The sequence below is a fragment of the Mytilus trossulus genome, chromosome 4, assembly GCF_036588685.1.
Source record: "Mytilus trossulus isolate FHL-02 chromosome 4, PNRI_Mtr1.1.1.hap1, whole genome shotgun sequence".
NCBI classification, from domain to species: Eukaryota; Metazoa; Mollusca; class Bivalvia; order Mytilida; family Mytilidae; genus Mytilus; species Mytilus trossulus.
Window position 1 is genome coordinate 11,943,990 of NC_086376.1, and position 21,282 is coordinate 11,965,271.

General features: G+C 32.3%; 2 protein-coding genes across 2 annotated transcripts; one reads left to right on the forward strand and one right to left on the reverse strand.

Annotated features, from left to right (window-relative positions):
- The first annotated feature begins 2,820 nt into the window (after positions 1-2,820).
- LOC134713735 (beta-1,3-galactosyltransferase 1-like) lies at positions 2,821-4,023 on the forward strand. Its single transcript, XM_063575025.1, has one exon. The coding sequence runs from the start codon at positions 2,839-2,841 to the stop codon at positions 4,021-4,023; it is 1,185 nt and encodes a 394-aa protein (XP_063431095.1). The 5' UTR covers positions 2,821-2,838.
- An 8,982-nt stretch (positions 4,024-13,005) lies between these two features.
- On the reverse strand, positions 13,006-15,543 carry LOC134713736 (uncharacterized). Its single transcript, XM_063575026.1, has 2 exons — positions 14,911-15,543; positions 13,006-13,907 (listed from the first exon to the last, which is right to left on the reverse strand). Exons 1-2 carry the CDS (start codon positions 15,320-15,322, stop codon positions 13,240-13,242), a joined length of 1,080 nt encoding a protein of 359 aa, XP_063431096.1. The 5' UTR covers positions 15,323-15,543; the 3' UTR covers positions 13,006-13,239.
- Between the last annotated feature and the right edge of the window lie 5,739 nt (positions 15,544-21,282).

Here is a 21,282-nt window from a genome sequence, read left to right on the forward strand (position 1 = left end):
ATCTCAAAAATCGTATAATTAACGATGATAATACTAAAATATAAAATTGTGAACGCAAGGGGACGTTGCATACTTCCAAATGAGACAACTATCAAAAAAGAAACACAGAATGTGAAAACCAAGCCAGTTGTTACATCAGAGGTTGTTTTTCAAAGAATAAAAGTATAAAATTGGATTTATCTTTCTTGGAAGAAATTCTCGTATTAAGGTAGCACAATATAACCTCCAAAGTCACAGTTTCAAAATGCTGTAACTTTCTTTATAATGCTTGAAAACTTATAAAAGTCTTAGTTATTGATAACTCTTTCAAATAAATGAAATGTTTGTATCATACAACAATATTAATTGTGTCTAGAAAACAATACAGTAAATTTCCACATTCAATTCGACATTAGCTTCTTCAAAGATACCCCGAGAGGGTCGATTTTATTATTATCTACAAAATGATGTCTCAGATTTTGGATAGAATGTATAGATCACATTTTACATCTACTTTATCTACTTTTATGTGGTTAGGATGTTTACTCTAATTACAGATTTATGAGAGAATGAGATACAATAGCGATAATTTGAGAAACCCTTTTGTAGCTTCTGTTGTGTTGATTCAGATTATGTTAAAATGTCCTGTATAGTTATAGAGATGATAGAGCTAAATTCATTCAGGTGAACTGACTAAGATGTTGCCATTAATTGATTGCATAATGATTGCATAACAAACATATTGCAAATAGATTATTCTTTTATTTATTTATATATACCTCTTTTTATTAAATTATATGCAGTCTTAAAAAAGTAACAGCATTTTTAAAGTTAGAGATGGGAACTAAGGAAAATCTTTGTAGTGTGCTACCTAAAAATGTGCTCCGGCGAAGGCTGATACAAGTAGAAATAATACAGACTGGCATCAATTCTAAATACACGTCTGATATTAGAAATAAAGAAATATGTATATAGGTTTATTATAAATTTTTGTCATTCAATTAATTATGTTGACGTATAAATGAAACTATGTTAATTGTTGCAACTCAAATTGGTGTGGTTATAGAAAATCAGTCTGGGATTTATTTTCTATCCGTTTTTGCACTTATACATAACAAATGATGTTAGGCTTGGCAAATCGAAATTCTTCTTATCATGAACAAACTTTGTCACTTTTTTCTCATTTTTTTTGGCTGCACTACAGTGTTCCTTTTGTTCTTTTGTTTTCCTCTTGAAATTTATGTGTATCCTTAGTTCCGGAGTTCCTTTTAGTTTGTAACTCGGATTTGTTTTCCCTCAATCGAATTATTGAACAGTGGTATACTACTGTTCCCTATATTGTACATTCTTGTTAAACCTCACATTATATTTGTAATGCATCAACATTGTACACTGGATTATTGATGATTAACTTTTCACTTTTGTTCACAGTTGTTTATTACCAAAAATAATAAAAAGAATGGAATATCATTGCCTGTACTCCAAACATAACGAGAATGAGTCCAAAGTACACGGATGTCCCACTCGTTTTATCATTTGCCATGTTCAATGGACCGTGAAATCGGGTAAAAAATTTAATTTGGCCTTAAAAGTAAAAAGATCAACCAATATGGAACATGTGTACTAAGTTTCAAGTTGAGTGGACTTTAACTACATCAAAAACTACCTTGACCAAACACTTTAACCTGAAACTCACACTTTTAATTTTTATGTTCAGTGGACCATGGGGTCAAAAGTATAATTTGGTTTTAAAATAAGAAAGATCATATCATAAGGAACATGTGTACTAAGTTTCAAGTTGAATGGACTTCAGCTTCTTCAAAAACTACCTTGACCAAAAACTTTAATCTGAAACTCACACTTTTAATTTCTATGTTCATTGGACCATGAGAATGGGGTCAACAGTCTAATTTTATTTCAAAATAAGAAAGATCATATCATAAGGAACATGTGTACTAAGTTTCAAGTTGATTGGACTTCAGTTTCATCAAAAACTACCTTGACCAAAAATTTTAACCTGAAGTTGTACGAACGGACGGACAGACGAATGGTCCGACAGACGAATGGACGAACGGACGTCTGGACACACAGACCAGAAAACATAATGCCCCTCTCCTATCGTAGGTGAGGCATAAAAATCAAATCTGATATCAATCAACCACTTCGTAGTATACTTTTGAAGCCTTGATTATCGAAACGTTTTGTTCTTACAGCAAGTCCATGACTTTTCAGTATAATTCATGTGTAAGAAAATAATCAAAACGGAAAGTAGAGTGGTCTAGGGAGTAATGTATCAGGAATTTGTAAACATGATGTAACCATAGAGTGTTAATTTTTTATCGAATATTGGAATTTGATTCCATCCATTATCGTTTCAGAAATATTTGAATCACTAGCTTATCGATATGCAAAAAAGACCTTAGATTTGCAAATCTACGTGTTGAATTCGAATTTTAAGATTTTATTTTGAACAAGGTTGTTGTCAATGCCATGTTGCGCGATAACATATTTAAAAACTGTTCAAAAATATGTCTACTCATTGTAAGTAACGTATATAAAACATTGACACTGAACGATCTGACGGTTTTCACAACATTCAAAAGTTAACTCATTCAAAATGGTCAATTACACAAATACCGCGAGAAAATGTCTACCGCTTTGTACATAGTCCCTCTTGCATTCAATTCTGAGTATAAGTTACATGTTACACAAAAGCCAATGTGAAAATGAGGATGAAAATATCATTAAGTTACAAAAGGTCACGTAATCAACAAATATGATACATAACATCTCGTCTTTTATTAGTGACATTCTTTTTGGTACGCACAAAACTTCCTCAGATAACTTCATACTATAACTATGAAGTTGATTAAAACAATACTTATTATATATTTATTTACTATTTTATCTTGGATCGTAGTTCATTATTACAGTAAAAAAATCGGTTATGGTTGTTCAACCTGCAATCGCACAGTTAAGGAAATATTGGTTCAGGGACATTATGAAATGGCAACGGTAAACAATGGGATTGTATCATTATCATCAAAACATTTTGAAAAGCAGATGAAAGAGAATTTGAATAGAAGGCCTACAACTGAGACAATATCGCCGAGTGTAACTAACGTAACAAGACTTATAAAAAATAAGGATATATTGAATAATTTTGAAACGTTTTATAAGAATGTGTCTGATAGTAAACTAAATGACTCTCTCATCCACCAACATCGATATAAAGTGTTGCTCAACAATGAAATGAGATGTTTCGGAAAAGACATCTTTCTTTTGGTGTTTGTTCATATATCAACATCGAACTTTGAAGGACGTCATTTGATTCGTTCGACGTTTGGATCTATTTCTAATTTTGATCATAAACACATTGAGTATGTTTTTGTGCTTGGACAGACGTCAGATGTCAAACGTCAACGGTATATTGAACTTGAAAGTAAAAGACACAAAGATATTATTCAGGGATCTTTTATAGATTCGTATAGAAATTTAACATACAAACTTGTCTTTAGTTTGTTCTGGGTGAATACTTTCTGTTCTAATGCTACATTTGTTATTAAAATGGACGAAGATATTATAATCAACGTTCCACTTTTAGTTTCGTACCTCTCAAAGAAAATCCGAAACAACATTACATCTGATATATTGGAATGTCACGTTATAACTCAAAACAAGCCTCAACGTGGACGTAAAGATAAATGGTATACAACTTTAGAGGAATATCCATTTTCAAAATTCTTACCATACTGTGCTGGACACAGTTCTATTATGTCAATAGACATTGTTAAAAAAATGTATCATGCTACAAGCAAAGTTCCATTTTTATGGTTGGAGGATGTATATGGTAGTGGATTTGTATCCTTGCTCTTGAAAATACGAATGTTTAGACCGAAATGTTATATAAATCCTGTAAAACGTAGTCTTGAAAAAGGTACTTGCAATTTATTCTATTTAAATGAGTTAAAGAATTTGAGTAACTATGTAATTATGTGGGATGTAATAACAAGCCGAAATATATCTAAGTTTTGTAAATGTTAAAAAAAGTTGATTAAACTATTCTCATAGTAAATTACGGAAAAAAATACATATTTGTTTTCTTTGATGCTTAAGCATAACTTGTATTATATGAAAAATAAATTATTGTTGAATTAAAACTACTTTTAATTCAGAGGGGACCCTCAGAAAAAAATATACATGTATGACAATTGTCAATTAACTATGCAATCGTTTTACCATCGTCAACTACGACCCCGGTTTTGTTCCTTTTGTTTTAATGCGATTTACTCAGATTTTTCTTGTAAACTTGATTTGCCTCTTCCTAACTGATTATAGATATAAACATCGATTAACTTTTGTCGAAATAACAATAAAAAAAGATCAAAATTAGTTTCTTCGTGTTTAAAACATAATAACAAATAAAATAAAATAAAGACAAAATGTGAACAACGTTATTGTTAAAGATCTATTTTCTAAAATGCTTCTTTTTTTTTTTTTGGAACATTCAAAAACATTTTTTAAATACTTTTTCACAACAGGTTTTTTATTTGTCACTTCGTTCTAGTGTACTTGTAAATGGAAATTATATCGGACGTGTATCCTGTGTACTGAAGCACTGAACGTCATAAATATGGACCCGAGAGGGAAATAATTCTATCAAATTTCACATGATAGGTAGGACCATTGTTGTTAATTCTAAAGACAGATATCGTATTAAAAGATTTTTTTGTTGGTTTCTTGTTCATATACCGTCATAAGGTTAAATTGAAGGAAGATGTGTTTTCGAAAATCTTTTTTTTTTAAATTGAGAACGGAAATGTGTATGCTTATTATTAAACTATTATTGTTTTTATCATAATATTATAACAAACAGAATTTATAAATTTTAGATTTCAATTCAGAAATCATCTTAGCGATTATTATTTCCACAAAAACGTGAGAGCAATGAGTTTTGAATAATTATGATAAATCAATTCTAAAAGCTTGTTCATGAAAGAAAGAAATCGAACTTTTTAATCACTGTATAACCGGTTCCTGAGTTGCACTAAATCATATATTAACCAACTGACAAAAAGATTAAAATTATTAGTGTTAAATGGGCACTAGCTGTCAAATTCATGTTCACCGATTGTATTTTATTTTTCATATTTAATTTAAAACAATGTAAAACATTTATCCAAACTTAATCTTAATTAAACCATCAACAGTGCACTGGCACGTAAATACATAGCCTCGTTTCGTGGGTATTTAAGTCTAGACGCTATCTAATTAACTATCGAGTTGACCTCTAAAGTCAGTCGATGACCAAATAAGCGATGTAAACATAGATATAGATATAAATAGATTAAGCAAACTTGTGTTGTTGGATTTTTCTAGATCTATTTAACTTCATATTATAGATGATCAATAAATGTTTATATCGTGTTTACTTGTTATAGAAAACATTTTGTAGATCGAATCAGTCAATCAAATGATTTACCTTTGTTTTTCTTTCCATGTTGACCTTCTTTTTCTTTAAATAATTTTACACATAGTATTCACGTCTCTCAAGCTACGGGGTTCAATTGAAGTTCGCATGAATACAATTCAATGAGGTTGAATTATGTTCCTGCATGTGAATAGTTCATAATCAATGGGGTTTTTTATGGCTTATTTTGACAAAATTGAACCATAATAGCTGCTAAAAGCGAATAATTATTTCACTTTTTGCATTTCATTAATGATTGAGTCTAAAAAAATAATAAATTATATGTTTTCATATATCTTTTAGCTAGTGCCCCTTTAACAGTAAAAAAAATAAAATATTTTATACCCGACTTTATACATTTCAGTGAATCGGACAGTATTCAAGATTTATATCGGTAAAATTTCATTTAGTCAGTTAGTCTTTTTGACAATATAACAATTATTGAAAACACAACCCGTGTTCCCTTCATCAATTAAGAAATTACAACAGAGAACAATTCAAATAAATCTGTTTGCGTTTACTTCTTAATATATGCCCTTATAGGTTTACAAGTAAAATCTGACAATTATTAATCATTTACATAATTTCTCTCCGAAGACTATGATTTTTCTGTACCTCAAGAACTAGTATACAAATCTTGATATAATTATTATATTTTTACGGTATGTTGATGACGTCTAAGGAAACCAGGGGGAGGGGGCAACGACCTAGACTTCCCCATCGGTTGATAAAAGACATACAAATAAATCTTCTAAGACGCCACCAAAAAAAGGTTTTTGTGGTTGATAGTCCAGCACACATTTAGTAGATTTTTTCAAATCGAATTTCCTGTTTTATGCACATTTTCGGTAGTAATAAGAAATTTCCGTGTGAATCTTTTATACATTTACATCGTATCAATCTATGCTTTGTAAAGAAAATGACATAGAAACACTTTAACAGACAATACAAATACTGACCTATTTTTCATCTGACATCTTGGGAAGACCGTGGAATGCAGTTACGGTCATCAGCTTTACCCCATTGAAATTGAGTCATGAGAAAATTGTCATTCTAATATTTAGTTGTGTAGTATATTTTATTATTGTTTGGTCTACTGGTATTCAGGTGTAACTTAGGTAGTCACTGGTTTTTTTTAGTGTTTCTATCTTTACAAGTTGTGTTTTTTTTTCTTCGTTTTAGCATTTTAAAATGTTGACTTTTTTATAAATGAGGGACGAAAGATATCAGAGAGTCAGTCAAACTCATAAATCGAGAATAAACTGACAACGTCATGGCTAAAAATCAAAAAGACAAACAATAGTACACATAACACAACATAGAAAACTAAAGAATACGCAACACGAACCACACCAAAAACTAGTGGTGATCTCAGATGCTCCGAAAGGGTAAGCACAGCCTGCTCCACATGTGGCATCTTCGTGTTGCTTATGTGATAAGAAATCCGGTAAATAGTCTAATTCGGGAGGTCAAATTCATGAAAGAGAAGGGATTGTAGTTAGGACGTTAGGAACATATCCGATATCATTTGTGAAACTATTATTCCATAACGGTCGACCAACTCGTGACGTCGTCCGTACAACTTACGAAGGGATAATTTCAACTTCACCATTTAGAACCATTTATTAGCCTCCTTGTGAGCAGCAACCCTCTATCAAGAAAATCATGATAGGAAATGCAAGCACGGGAATATCGTATCAATTGGGAAATATATACCCCGTGCTGATGCTGCTGGAATGTTACTACTTAGAAATAGAAAGTTCACAATTGGAAAGCTGAAGACATCTCTTTTATCGTAAAGTTTTGTTTTCAACCGACGATTGGTACAGACTTATCTTTGAAATAAGGAGGTATTTTCGATTTAACTTATTTGTGGTGAATGATATTTCCTAAGTTGACCACATCGAGACCTTTGTTAGCAAAGGAAAGATTAAGGAAAGATCTTTTCTCTTTTTCATTTTTTCCAATGTTGACTGGCTTGAAAAGTCTGTGACTTGCAATATCCTAAATTATAGATGTAAGTTTGTATTGGTTTGAATGAAGGTTTGTAACAGTGGTTTCCAAACAAAAACTGAACAGATAATGACGTTTAGAAAGGGGGTTATGAATGAAGTATCGTGCGAGTGTGGTGATTACCTAGCGGCTTTTGTATAAAAGTATTTCTCATTGGTAACATCAAAACTTATAAAATCAATACAATCGATACGGAAAATAACATGGATATATGTTTTTGTTTGTTATAGTCTTTCATTCATTTGAATTGCATTTAAACAAATAAACGTCTCCTAAATATAGGAATAACGCAAACAGGTGCGTGTCGCTTAAATTCGTTTTAATTCTAAATGATTCTGCGCATCTCGTATTTGTATTGGGATGTAAAGTGTCAACGATACCATTTGTCAACCCCCAAAGCACTGTTTAAATTATGAGTTTAGGGGAATACTTCTTCGTAGTGTTACTATGGATTTTAAAAATTATTTTTGAACTTTTTTATATGAACGTATTATATGACGGACCCTTTCATTTATAAACATCAATATAGTTCTATAATTAATACATGTACCAAGTGTATGGAAAATGTATATTATCACTAGTTTCTGCATTTTCAGATACATACTAATTGCAAACACCGTGAAGTGGTCATTTAAGGATAATACTTCCGATAAAGAGTCAATTGACGATTTCTGCGATTTTTTTAATCACTTTACCTTTTTGCCAAACATTTCTCGTTATTTTTTTTATGAAATTAAAGTCAATAGCCATATCGCAAAATTATAGTCATTTAAAGGCAATAGTGTGTGAAAGGACTAGTTTTAACTTTGTTATTGACTCGGAAAGCTATTCAACTTCGATAGTTTGAAGTTTTTGATTCGAGCATCACTGATGAATCTTTGAAGACAATATGCACGTCTGGCGTTCAATTTATAATCCTGGCATCTCAGATAAGTTCATTCTGAAATAGTTTTCAAGAAAGGTAGCCAATATGTTCCAATTGTTTTTAAAGTTTTTTTTTTATTAACTTTGATATTTATTTGGCATTTCACATAACGTAGGCATGTGTATAGTAAAACAAAGTTCTTTGTAGACGGATGTTGCAAGACATGTAATTCTATTCAACAATTTGAAGAGTTTAAACCTGTTGTTATTTTTATACTGTAAACCAACTTATTTTCGCAAGCGATTTATTTTCGCGACTTTTGCGAGTGGTAAAATAACGCGAATAAAAATCTCCGAGAATATGTTTAACTTGGATCTGTCCTTATTAAACTTCATCAAGTTAATCGGAAAATCGAGAAATCAAATAACCGCGAAGTGATCTTGAAAGGTTAAAACGCGAAATAAAGTATCCGCGAAAATAAGTTGGTTTACAGTATCGTGTTTTCCTGTAAAAAAAAAATCATTCTTATAAGACGTTCACAGCTACTTTTGCATAGGTACTATCTTTGTACTAAAAAAATGCAGTACTGGAAATTTACTTTAAATATTTAGTACTATTTCTTTACTTTAAACTATTGTAATATGTAGGTACTTGTAAATAAACTCAACATAGATACCAGGGGTGGTGTTCTCGAAGCTATCTTAGGATGAGAACGTGTCCTAAGTCTATCTTATGACAAGTCTTTGTCCTAAGTCGTGTTTAACTTATGATATATCTAATTGTTCGTCCTAACTTTAGGACACCCAATAAGGTGTCTTAAAAGCATCCTATCTTCATCCTAGTGTAATAAAGTTTGGATTTCGTTTTTTGCTCATTACTTTACGTAAAAATGAACATGAAATGAAACGCACCGTCGGTTATTAACTGGTATATAAAGAAATTGTGCATGATTTTAAACTTTGAACTTCGTGTTTCACGATACGATTACACTACATATTTAGTTCTCTTTTCAAATCAAATTGTTTTCCAGTTTGAATAACAATCTTTTTTTATATAATTACATTAGTAATTATGCATTTTAATTCTGTACATGTTATTATAAAACTCGTAAACTATTTTATTAAACAATTTCGTCATTAATAAATGTTTTATCAAAAGATATTTTGAACAATTTAAAATTTCGACTTAGGATATGTTTAGGACGTCCTAACATAAGATTCGTCTGAGATAGCTTCGAGACACAACTTAAGAGTGTCCTAAGTTGATCTTAAGTCCATCCTAAAATTTGTCTAAGGTGTGTCTTAGGACGAATCTTAGGATACTTTCGAGAACACCACCTTAGGACTAAATATTTACAGTACTTGATTTGTACTAAATATTTTGGTACAGAAATAATGCAATTTTCCATGTTTGAAAATCACAACTTTAAGAGATTTAAAATAGAAAAACTTTCAAAATGCTGAAAATGTAACGGTAGTAACCAAAAATCTGTATTACCTAAATTTCAAACTGATTATGACTTGGATGGATAATTGTCTCATTGTCAGTCACACATACATAGACCAGATTTAATTATTTCTTGGTGAACAGGGAAATTTTTTTCATAAATTAAAGAAATGTCAAAGTACAAGTGATCAATCAAGTTTTAATATTGTCAAAACCTTCTATTTTATCTTTACAAAAAAAAATTATAATTGCTCGTCCTTTCTTTTCAAGCTTCGTCTCAAATATTTGCAAATTAAATATTTTTTTATTAAAATTTTCAAATCGCTCGCTCGCCCCAAATTTGGAGTCCAAAAATCCGTAGAACAAGAAATTTAATTGGTGTGGCATGAATTTTAATAGTAGATTTCCAGTCCTACAAATTTTTAGTACAGAAATAGTACCTATTCAAAAGTAGCTGTGTGGTCCTCTTAAAAATTTGAAGGCTCCATTACATCAAGTAGCTTTCAGGTTTTCGTATATTATGGAATACTTTACAGTTTTTGAATATATATATATATATATATCCATTGTTTCAATTTGTATAGTTTATATAGTACAATCACAAAAAAAAACGAACTCTGATGAAAATCCAAAACGGAAAGTCCACAATCAAATATCAAATTCAAAAGCTTAAACACATCAAACGAATGGCTAACTTGGTGCAGGCATTTTCTTACGTAGAAAATGGTTGGCCTGTTGCCACCTTCAAATTTGCCGTGTTTTTTGACACTATTTATGATTTACCACATGCATGACATGACGAAATAAATACTTTAAATGTTTTCACGTCATTTAAAACATATTTGTTCTTATCTCCAGACAATACAGAATACTTTTATTTTTATTTTACTTTTTTAACTTATTTATTGCGTTATCCCTTTTCTAGACATTGACTATATTCAGATATAAACATTCATGGTAAATACATGTGCATTGTTAAATTGTGTTTCGTTAGATTTTCCGTTTTTACCATAATAATGATACTTGAAGTAACGTCACCTTCTACCTACTTCTGCTATGTCGATTTTGTCGTCAACAATAATAAATTGATAGATATAAGAAGATGGGGTATGAGTGCCAAAAGACAACTCTCCATTTGATTAAAGCTAGTGAGTCATTTGTAGACGAAACGCGCATCTTGCGCAAAAATAACATTTCAATCCTGGTATCTATGATGAGTTTATTTAAACTGTGTATATACCACTGCTGGAGTTTTAACTCCTCGAGGGTATCACCAGGTCAAAGTCAGCACGTATGTGTTGACTTGAGTTATCATTGATATGTTCATATTATAAATTAACTGTTTACAAAACTTGAAATACTAACATGACTGAGGCTTTTCTACCTCAAGAATAAATAACACTTAGCTGTATTTGGCAAACTTTTCAAGAATTTTAGTCACAATGCTCTTCAACTTCGTAGTTTGTTCGGCCTTTTTGACATTTTTTTTATTCGAGCGCCACTGACGAAGAAAGAGAAGAAAACTACAATTATTTTATAAAATTCAGAATAATAATGCCCCTGAATATTTATGTAACCTTGTGCCCCCTAAAATTCAATGTACAACACAATATCCCTTGCGAAATGGACAAGATATCATTTTACCATTTTGCAGGCTGACACTGACTTCCCAATCCTTTATCCCATCAACAATTAAACTTTGGAATAATTTGAACATAGCAGTTCGAAATGTAGACTCGTTATCAAAATTCAAAGTAGAATTAAAAAACTACGAAATTCGAAATGAGAATCAATCTATTTTAAAACATTATTTATATGGTCCAAGAAAATTGAACATAATATTAACCCAATTTAGATGTTCGGCATCGTTCTTGAATTGTGACTTGTTTAGAGCTAACATTATATCTGATCCAACATGTAAATGTGGTTTGGATATTGAGGACATGCACCATTTTTTCTTCGATTGTCCTTTCTATTTAAATGAAAGGGCTATTCTGTTTAATGGTCTCAGCTGGCTTCCCGAAGGCTGCGATTTGGACTTAACACTACTGGTTTTTGGAAAAGAAACTCTTTCCTATGATCAAAATGTGCAAATTCTCAAACAAGTATTCAATTTTATAAAGAGATCAAAACGATTCCTCGTAGTATAGTATCAACATAGGTAAAACGCACATCATCATCATTATCATCATCAATTTAATCTCTGTCGTTCTTTTCTCATTCCCTTTACTTTTTTCAGTATAGATAAGTAATATTTATGTTGTTTATATTATATGATGCATGCTCATGTTCAATTTGTATTGTTGTATATATTGTATTGTGGAGAAGACTTTATAAGTATGTTTTACTTGTGTCTGATCCTTTTTCGCTTTGAGCAAATAAAATATGTTTAAACTAAAACTGATGGGTATTTTGTAGACGAAACGCGCGTTCAGTGCAAATATAATATTTCAATATTGCTAATTATGATAAATATTTAACATGTTAAAAGAAGATGTGATATGATTGCCAATGAAACAACTCTCCACAAGATTAGAAAATGACACAGAAATTAACAACTTTAGGTAAAAGAGAGACGTAAGATACCAAAGGGACAGTTACACTCATAAATCTAAAACAAACTGACAAAGCCATGGCTAAAAATGAAAAAGACAAACAGACAAACAATATCACACATTACACAATAAAGAAAACCAAAGAATAAACAACACGAACCCCACCAAGAACTAGGGGTGATCTCAGGTGCTCCAGATGGGTAAGCAGATCCTGCTCCACATGTGGCACCCGTCGTGATGATTATGTGATATCAAATCCGGTAAATAGTCTAATTCGGTAGGTCACATTCATGAAAGGGAAGAGGATTGTAGTAACGACGTAAGGAACATTTCCGATATCATTTGTGAAACGGTTATTCCATAACGGTCAACCAACTCATGATGGCGTCCGTAAAAATTACGAAGGGATGATTTCAACTTTACCATTTGAAACTCTTGGTTTAATAGCTTCCTTGTGAGCTGCAACCCTCTATCAAGAAAATCATGATAGGAAATGCCAGCACAGGAATATACCTCGTATGCAGGTGCTGCTGGAATGTTGCTACTTAGAAATGGAAAGTTCACAAGTGGTAAGTTTATTTATCAAAGTAAAATTTTCCTGAAAGTAAACCATTATAGGTTTATGTAAGGATGCATGTTAAAATTATGACATGAAAGGCATTCACCGATACATTTTTTATTAATGCAAATGATAAGATAATTTTATGTCAATAGAGTTGCCTATTGAGCGATAATTATACCCCTTTATGACAACAAATCATAGATACTGTATTTTTACAGATGGTTATCAAAGTTTTGAACATAGATCTAGCTACTATTATACAGACAAAGTAAAACGGATATCCTGGCCTTTGTTCGAGAGAAATATGATGATTTTGCATTTGCATATGTATATATGTTGGCTCTATATGTTACAAGCCACTTTGATGTCTTGATATTTCCAATCTTAATTTGTCATTTTGTAATTCCATGTTTTCGTTTTTCAAGAGTAGATTTGTTTTTTCAAGATTCAAAATCTCGAATTTAATAGCTGAAATATCTCTCTCGGAAAAAGATAATGATGGACACACGTAATCTTCGACATCAGATAATTTCCATTCGGTTTGGATGGCAGTCGATCGAAGTTCTGGAATTCGACGAACAGAACTGTCTGTGTCCCTCACATTAACCATTTGTTGAAAGTTGTTTGGTTCTGGTTTTATCACTACACCCGGCATAAAGATTCTATCCTGACTAAAGTCCAAAACATTGTCTTTTGACGAATTTTGAAATGTACTTTCACCATGTTCACCTGAGTTTTGTCTGAGTTTTGTCGAGGAATATTCTGCAAGAGGCCATGATGTTATTTGACTAGTTGACATTTCATTTTCAATATTAACGGAATGGTGCTTTTGGACTGGCAAGGTTGGTTCGACAGTATTCAGCCTCCCGGTAGGTCTGTTTAATTCATTATTATTTCCAAGGTGATGGTTTTGAATAATATTAGAGTCACAAAACGAAAGTTGTTGGTGTTGTAAAGTACTATTGACGCTTGTAACGTTATTTGAAATGATTACATCTTCTTGATTTTGTGTTTGTCCTGCAATATCAAAGCAGACATCATATTACATATAAAACTTTCAGCAATGTGTATATTTTATCTGTCAAAGAGGAACAACTCAATTGTTTTTACACTTATATAAATATCCTACAAAAAAACAATATACTAATGATACTGTTATGACTGGCTGATTTTCTGTCCCCATCTCTAATATGTCCTCATTTCATTAAGTCACGATTTCTTATAAAAATTTAACCATTGTATCAATTATTAATAGGTTTTTCGTACTCAATATGCATGCAGTAATTGTGACTTGATAATACGCAAGCAACAATTGAAGAATCAATCATTCATTTTATAGGCGAGCTATCGTCATTCAATAGATGCAATTAGTTCTAAAAGTATTATTATCAGTACAAGTGTAGTCAATAAATGAATGCAGTCATTATACACATACATGTACGTAGTTCCTGAAGTGGTGATGATTTTTTTTCTGTATTCAGTTTATTTGTGTTTTCAAGGTTTTAAAACGGATAAAAAATACACCAAAAATAACCCCTAAAAAAAAAGAATTGGTAAAAATTAGTCATTTCAAAGTGTGATATTACGAAAAGCAATGGTTAAAGGGCAATGACAGCTATTGATTCTGTCGCAAGTAAGGAGTTCTTGACTTTTGTTAGCGTCGTATGTATTTTAAATAAGAATTAGACGAAAATATAAGTGGGTGAACCATGCAATGATGCAACCATGGATGATTCTTCTTCTGCTTCCATATAAGAGTTGGGTTCATTGAACATGTTGAATGAAACGTTTAAACTCTGTTTAACTGTGACGGATTAGCCTCATCTATAACCGTTTTGGACTTGATGCTTAATTGGTTGGTCATGATGCTTGGAATAGGGTTGGTGGCTAAAAGCAGAACATTTTACAAAATCGCACGACAGACTAGGACGGACGCCAAGTGGTGACGTCAATAGCTTATACGTTTGAAGGCATCTTAGCACCAAAAAAAATTAATATCTAAAACTAATGTAGTACCAACCTTGTTCAATTGGTGAATGAAGCTGGCTCTCAGACTCGTACGACGACTGCGAAACATCTACTACATCGTCTGTACGTTCGGCGTCATAACCTTGTGAACCTGATGTGTGTAGACTTCCGGATGACTTTCTCTTCTCTGTCAATCTCATGTTAGACCATTTAATTTTTAATTCTCTAACAGTTCGTCTATGTAATCCTAGTGCATTTATACTATCAGTTATTCTTTTCCAAACAAGATTTTTCCTGGCATTTATCATGGCATTAGTGTGGCGCGAATTAAGTAGTTCGTAATGGTTGTCAATCATTTTCTTCAGTACTTGTATTTCCAACAATTCCCAATTTTTGTTACGAATCCTTTTCGACTTCCCAAACATATAACCCGAAAATTGATCAAAGCGTCTATTCGTATCCATTTTATTGTCCTCTAAATTCTAACAGGTGTACACAAAATTTATACGCGTATTTTATAACGAGAATTATTCAACAGACAAATTATAACCTTTTCTTTGTCCTTGAGAGTTGTATCTTAACTATTTAATGAGCTCACTAGTCCGTTGCTATGGAAAATCACTTTATAAATACGATACATTAATTTAATGACTCAGTAGAACGTGATACGATCGATTTATGTCGTCTGCTAATCATTAATATAATACCATGTCGGATAATGAGACCATTAACGAGTTTAAAGTACACATTAAAATGTGATAAATTATTTAAATGTAGCTTACCAATTCCAATCTATTGTTGATTATACTAATGAAATACACATTACTAAAAGAATAACAGTTTCGAAAAGATGTTTTTAAGTTGTATCTTATGGTGTATTCTGATGCATAAACGTTGTGTTTGATGAATGGTTCTTCAATGAAAGTTTTTAACTGTACAACGGGGAAAAGGGATATATAGATAAGTAAAAAATATGAAAAAGTGTTTAACTTATTAGAAGAGGTTAAACACAATACTAAGGATGTTTTACACGATTACTAATTAACTTGAATAAAAGAATGTTTCAGCACCTTCTTTAATTCAAGAGATATTGATTGGTTTAATAACTCAGCTACAAGTTTTAAAGAAACAACCTCAGACACACTTAGTCTTTCTTGATTATAATATCTGCACTCTCATAAAATAAAAAATACACAAAAATATCAGTTGTAACATTCTTTTGTTGGCAAAAACTTCTTCCCTTGTACGAGGTTTATAAATACTGTAATCCCTCAATATGCTCCGACCGACAACTAAACCCTTGATAAAATAAGGCGTCTGTCTGTGTAAGATGTATAAATACGTAGACACATCATGTCGGAGTATTGATGTAAAATCCCGATTCCATGTTAAGTCCGAGGGTGAGTTTCGCGATCTCTGAATGTTAAAGAACCCTTGCAACAATTCTCAGACGGATCCTTTAATGGCGGAATGTACAAATGTATTCCACAATCTAGCATATTACCTTTATTTTTCAGTACCAGCTAAAATGGTACACCCTCTAGAATGGTCGACATACCTTGCAGAACCTATTTATTGAATTAATCATTATCTCAATTTAGTCTTCAATATACCAAAAGTAAATGATTTATTTGCCACTGAAAATTATACAGGTAACAATCTGTCATCAGACCTATTTTAAAATGATTTTATGACGTGAACTGCAAATGAGAGACGACAAAAAGATATGTGTATATGTTAGTGGTGTTCCGGCGAGAACAGGAATAAGCAACCGCCGTGTAGCGAATGGTATAAACTGGTGCTTGGTACCACCGAGTTATGATAATAGGGACGAGTAGCTACCTGGAACCGAATATTAACTGTTGCTTGGTACCCGAGTTATTGCATAGATAAAGCAAATGGCTGGTGTCTTGGTTGTAATAGTATTTGACTATGGTCAGGTTGTATGATAGAGGGTTGGTTGGTGACAAGAATAATATGCTATAGATAAAACAGCCATTTTAGTTGTTTTAAAATGCGTTGTCTCCTTCTTATTTATTCCACACCAATACATCTGCTTTCATGCTGAGAGATGTAGCTCACTTAAGCTTGCTAGGTTTTTAAAAAGTATTTCTTTATACTCAGGTGATTTTTAACTGTGTAAGTATTTCCATATTATGTACAGAAAAATATCTGTTATGATATTGTACTTTTCTGTAATGTAGTTTAATAATTGATATATATTTTATTTTTTGACGTGATACTCAAAGGCATACTAACGGATGTGATTATTTTTTGTCTAGTCAGTAAAGCAATCAAATTTTTCTTGAAGATTTCAGTATTTAGCGAAATCCATTTACATTTGCCGTCTTTTTCACTGTTTTTGGTACTCAGGAGAAAATTTAATATATATGTATCAATATTGGTTGTAAACGTTGATTGTCATTTTCAGTAATTGTGTTTTGTAACAAAGTGATGTATTTTATTCTTACTAAACCTTGTTAGTCCAGCAGATACGTGCAATATATGAAGGAATTGTGCACTTCGTGTTAAAAGCACCAAATTTTGCTCAAACATACTTCTGTCTATACTCTTTAATTTAAGATATGGAGGCAAGCAGGAAATACAGTTAACTTCCGGTAAAATCAAAATGGCGGATGCATGTTAAAATTTCAACTTTTTTTAATTCTCTCTCAATTTTTTTAGTTTAAACTACAAGAACTGATGTTTAAATTGATCTGAATCACATTAAACGGTTTTCAGTTTTTTTGAAGCAGCAATTTGGGGACGTTTGATCAACTTCCGGTCGAAATTTCATGTTAAAATTCAAGAAAAATGTCGACTTTTAATTTGCAAAAAGTGAGAAGAATGATGTTATAGAATCATGGATTTATCTATTTAGTAACCCTTAAAATTCAATTTATATGGTGAACAATATTTTTTCATTATCATATTTGAATGAAGATAGACATCCAGACAATCAAGAGTCTAAATAATACTTAAAAGATGAGCTCTTAAAGATTTAAACTTTTTGAGACATCAGATGGTTTTTCCTCAAATGTTGAAGAGGTTAGCTGGACTTTATTTTAAGTTCATTTATATGTTTTGAAGTTTAGTTTGACAATTTTGTATAGAGACCAGCTGAAGACCACCTCCGGGTGCGGAAATTTCTTGCTGCATTGAACACCCATTAGTGGCATTCGGCTGTGTCTGCTCTTTGGTCAGTTTGTTGTCTCTTTGACATATTCCCATTTCCATTCTCAATGTTAAATGTATAATATGTCAAAATATGACAGACGAATAGCTGCAATGCCCTACGCCCCAAAAGTGTAACAATGGTGCCGGATATGTTACTTTGGCGGTAAATCTCGTTATATACAAAGAACTTCCATGTTTAACTGTCTACGACCAATCTGTATACACAATATGATGGTAGAGGTCTTCTTTGTACTATGCACAAAAAAACAATGCCACATGTCAAAAGGCCTGCCATCTTAACACATAACTAAAGAGAGCTTAAATAAGACATCAAAAGAATACAGATGATATATGTAAAAACAAACAAATAGGCAATCGCAGCTTGAAACCAGCTTACCATGAAAATTAGCCATGACAGCATGTGTATGTTACTCTTGTTGTTCGTATAAACCAGATGAGAACCGCCACGAAGAAACAACAAGTAATGTTGATATCCCTTTTCGTCGATGTGCACTATAGCTTCAGTACACAACTTTATTAGAGAATATCAGTGCAGGGGACCTTATTGTATGTAAGAAACGAAATATCATGTCCAATTACTTACTAAATTTTATCACTTTCATATATTTTACGCACACCATCACGAGTTGGTTGACCGTTTTGGAATAACCGTTTCACAAATGGTATAGGATATGTTCCTTACGTCGTAACTACAATCCCCTTCCCCTTCATGAATGTGAACTACCGAATTAGACTATTTACCGGATTTGTTATCATATAAGCAACACCACGGGTGCCACATGTGGAGCAAGATTTGATTACCCTTCCGGAGCACCTGAGATCACCCCTAGTTTTTGGTGGGGTTCGCGTTTTTTATTCTTCAGTTTTCTATGTTGTGTCATGTGTATTATTGGTTTGTTTTCATTTTTAGTCATGGTGTGGTCAGTTATTTTCGATTTATGAGTTTGACTGTCCTTCTGGTATTTTTTGTCCCTCCTTTATCACCAAAAGTCTTTAGTGAAGATGGGACTGAATAAGGAAGAGAAACACGAATAAGCCATGGCATCGCATTAGCTGAATTCACCAGCTACATTGAAGATTCCATAACCGAAGAAGATTTAGCACCATTATTCAAGATGCCAAGGCGAATAAGGAATCTAGATGTGGACATTGAAGACAGAGTTTATAGTAAAAGATAAAAAATAGACTTCTTACATTTTACAATTATGGGTTGTTTGTCTGTGAGAGAGCTTTCACATGTTTGACTTAGATAAAGAGTTGTCTCAATGGCACTCGTACAACAACTTCTTATATCTAATGCTTGCTTATTTACCTGATGTTCAGGAATAAAACAAGGGAGAGATAATTAACTTGCTTTCAAAGGTGATATAAGACCCTCGTTACAGACATGAGGTGATAATGATATTGACTCAAACTAAATGCAGATTTATAAAGCAGTTAAATAATTCGCAGCGACATGTTTATTGTTACATTTACGTTTGACGATAGTTTTCCAGTTCACTGTGAGGAAACTTCTGTTCTAAGATCTCTCGTTACTCTTGTTAGTATGTTGTTGTATGAACAAACTTTAACAACCGACTCTTATTAGCAGGAAACACTAACGATTGCTTAGATGTTAATATTCCACAGCTGCACACGAATCCTTACTGTAACATTAACTCTCCAACGATCTCTCATCGTGCAGCATCTCAAGAAACCTCTTTTGTATGCACTTAGGAATAATGGTTGACTATCAGACAAACAACATGAAATAAACATGTTCTTAAGTCAGATGGAGGTATAGTTAACAGAAAACCCTTTAGACCTTCGAAGATGGATGATAGCTTAACAAGAAACTGCAAGACTTGCTTAAGAGTTTAAAAAAGGACCGAACGATAACAGAGGGACAGTCATATATCGATTTCTTGAGGAGGAGGACCTAACTCACCACGAACAGAAACTAAGTGCTCACATGTCGTTTATCCATGATGTAGCGTCTGTGATAGAAGAGTTAGGAAAACAATTTATTGAAGACAGCAACGAACTGTATACTAATTAAAGATATAGCTCCCTCAGCAGTTGTTGATACTTTTCGTTGTTCGATGAATATAAATAGATGGACAGTACCACAATGAAAAGTTTATCTCAGAGGAAACTTGGACGAGTCCTTTACACAAGAAAATCACCTCCATCTACCAGCATTTAGTCTGATTTACTTTAATACGAAGTCTTTCGAAACATTGACAAGATGTAACTATTGTAGACAATATAAAGATTGACGATACAAGGAGACGTTGTCAAAGGCAAACCTGCTAACCACGAAACTGATAGATTTTCTCAGGTGTAGATAAAAACAAAACAGAGTTCATTTTATTTCTGTCAAATAAACTGATGGATGAACACATTTTCGGGAGGAGAATTATTGCTACAGTTGATACCGATGTAGTAGTACTTGCTGTGTCCTGCTTTCATGTCACAAATGCAGCTGATATTTATGGGTTGCTTAAGGACAGGAAAACACTTCAGATATATTTTAATTCGTGAGCTTGCTAACTTTTAGCAGTTAGGCTAGTCATTAATCTACATAGCCCTATGTAGCCGCTACGATATTGAACACAATCCTGGCAAGTACTCTGAATGTCGAAACCACTATTACACAATTACTCGAACGATTCGCTATTCTGATATATGATCAGACAAATATATCAGAGAAGGTCAATGATATTCAACCTTTTTTTGACAACATTGCTTATTCATTATTGTGATATTTTTTTACCGGAAGTGACAAGAATCTGAAAAAAATACCCCGAGGGTTTCAAAGAAAATGAATGATACATAATTTAAAACCATGAATACACAATATTATTATAGCCTACAAAGCAAATTTTGGCCATCAGTTGTGACAATTAAATAACCTTTAATCAGTTATTAAATGCATGTCCGCCATTTTGATGATAAAACCGGAAGTGGATAAAATCAAGCTTGCCTCCATATCTAATTTTGTTTAGAACGGTCCAAACAATGTTTCTACCAAATTTTATGCTTTTAACACAAAGTGCACAATTATTCACCTATCTGCTGGACTATGTCTAACATTTAGTGGTTTCATAATGCTCAAATATGCAATACTGAGTAAAACTTAAGATCTTTTTTACTGTTTTATATATATATTATATTACAGCTGATTACTCTGTTGTTTTACTAGTGGGGCTGAAAATGTAAAATAAATTTTATAATTATATCGTAT

Bases quoted from the DNA above. Each gene is read 5' to 3' on its own strand.
- LOC134713735 (XM_063575025.1), top strand. From the start codon at position 2,839: ATGAAGTTGATTAAAACAATACTTATTATATATTTATTTACTATTTTA.
- LOC134713736 (XM_063575026.1), bottom strand. From the start codon at position 15,322: ATGGATACGAATAGACGCTTTGATCAATTTTCGGGTTATATGTTTGGG. The intron at 13,908-14,910 runs GTTGGTACTACA...TTGATATTGCAG, and splicing joins TCATTCACCAATTGAACAAG to GACAAACACAAAATCAAGAA.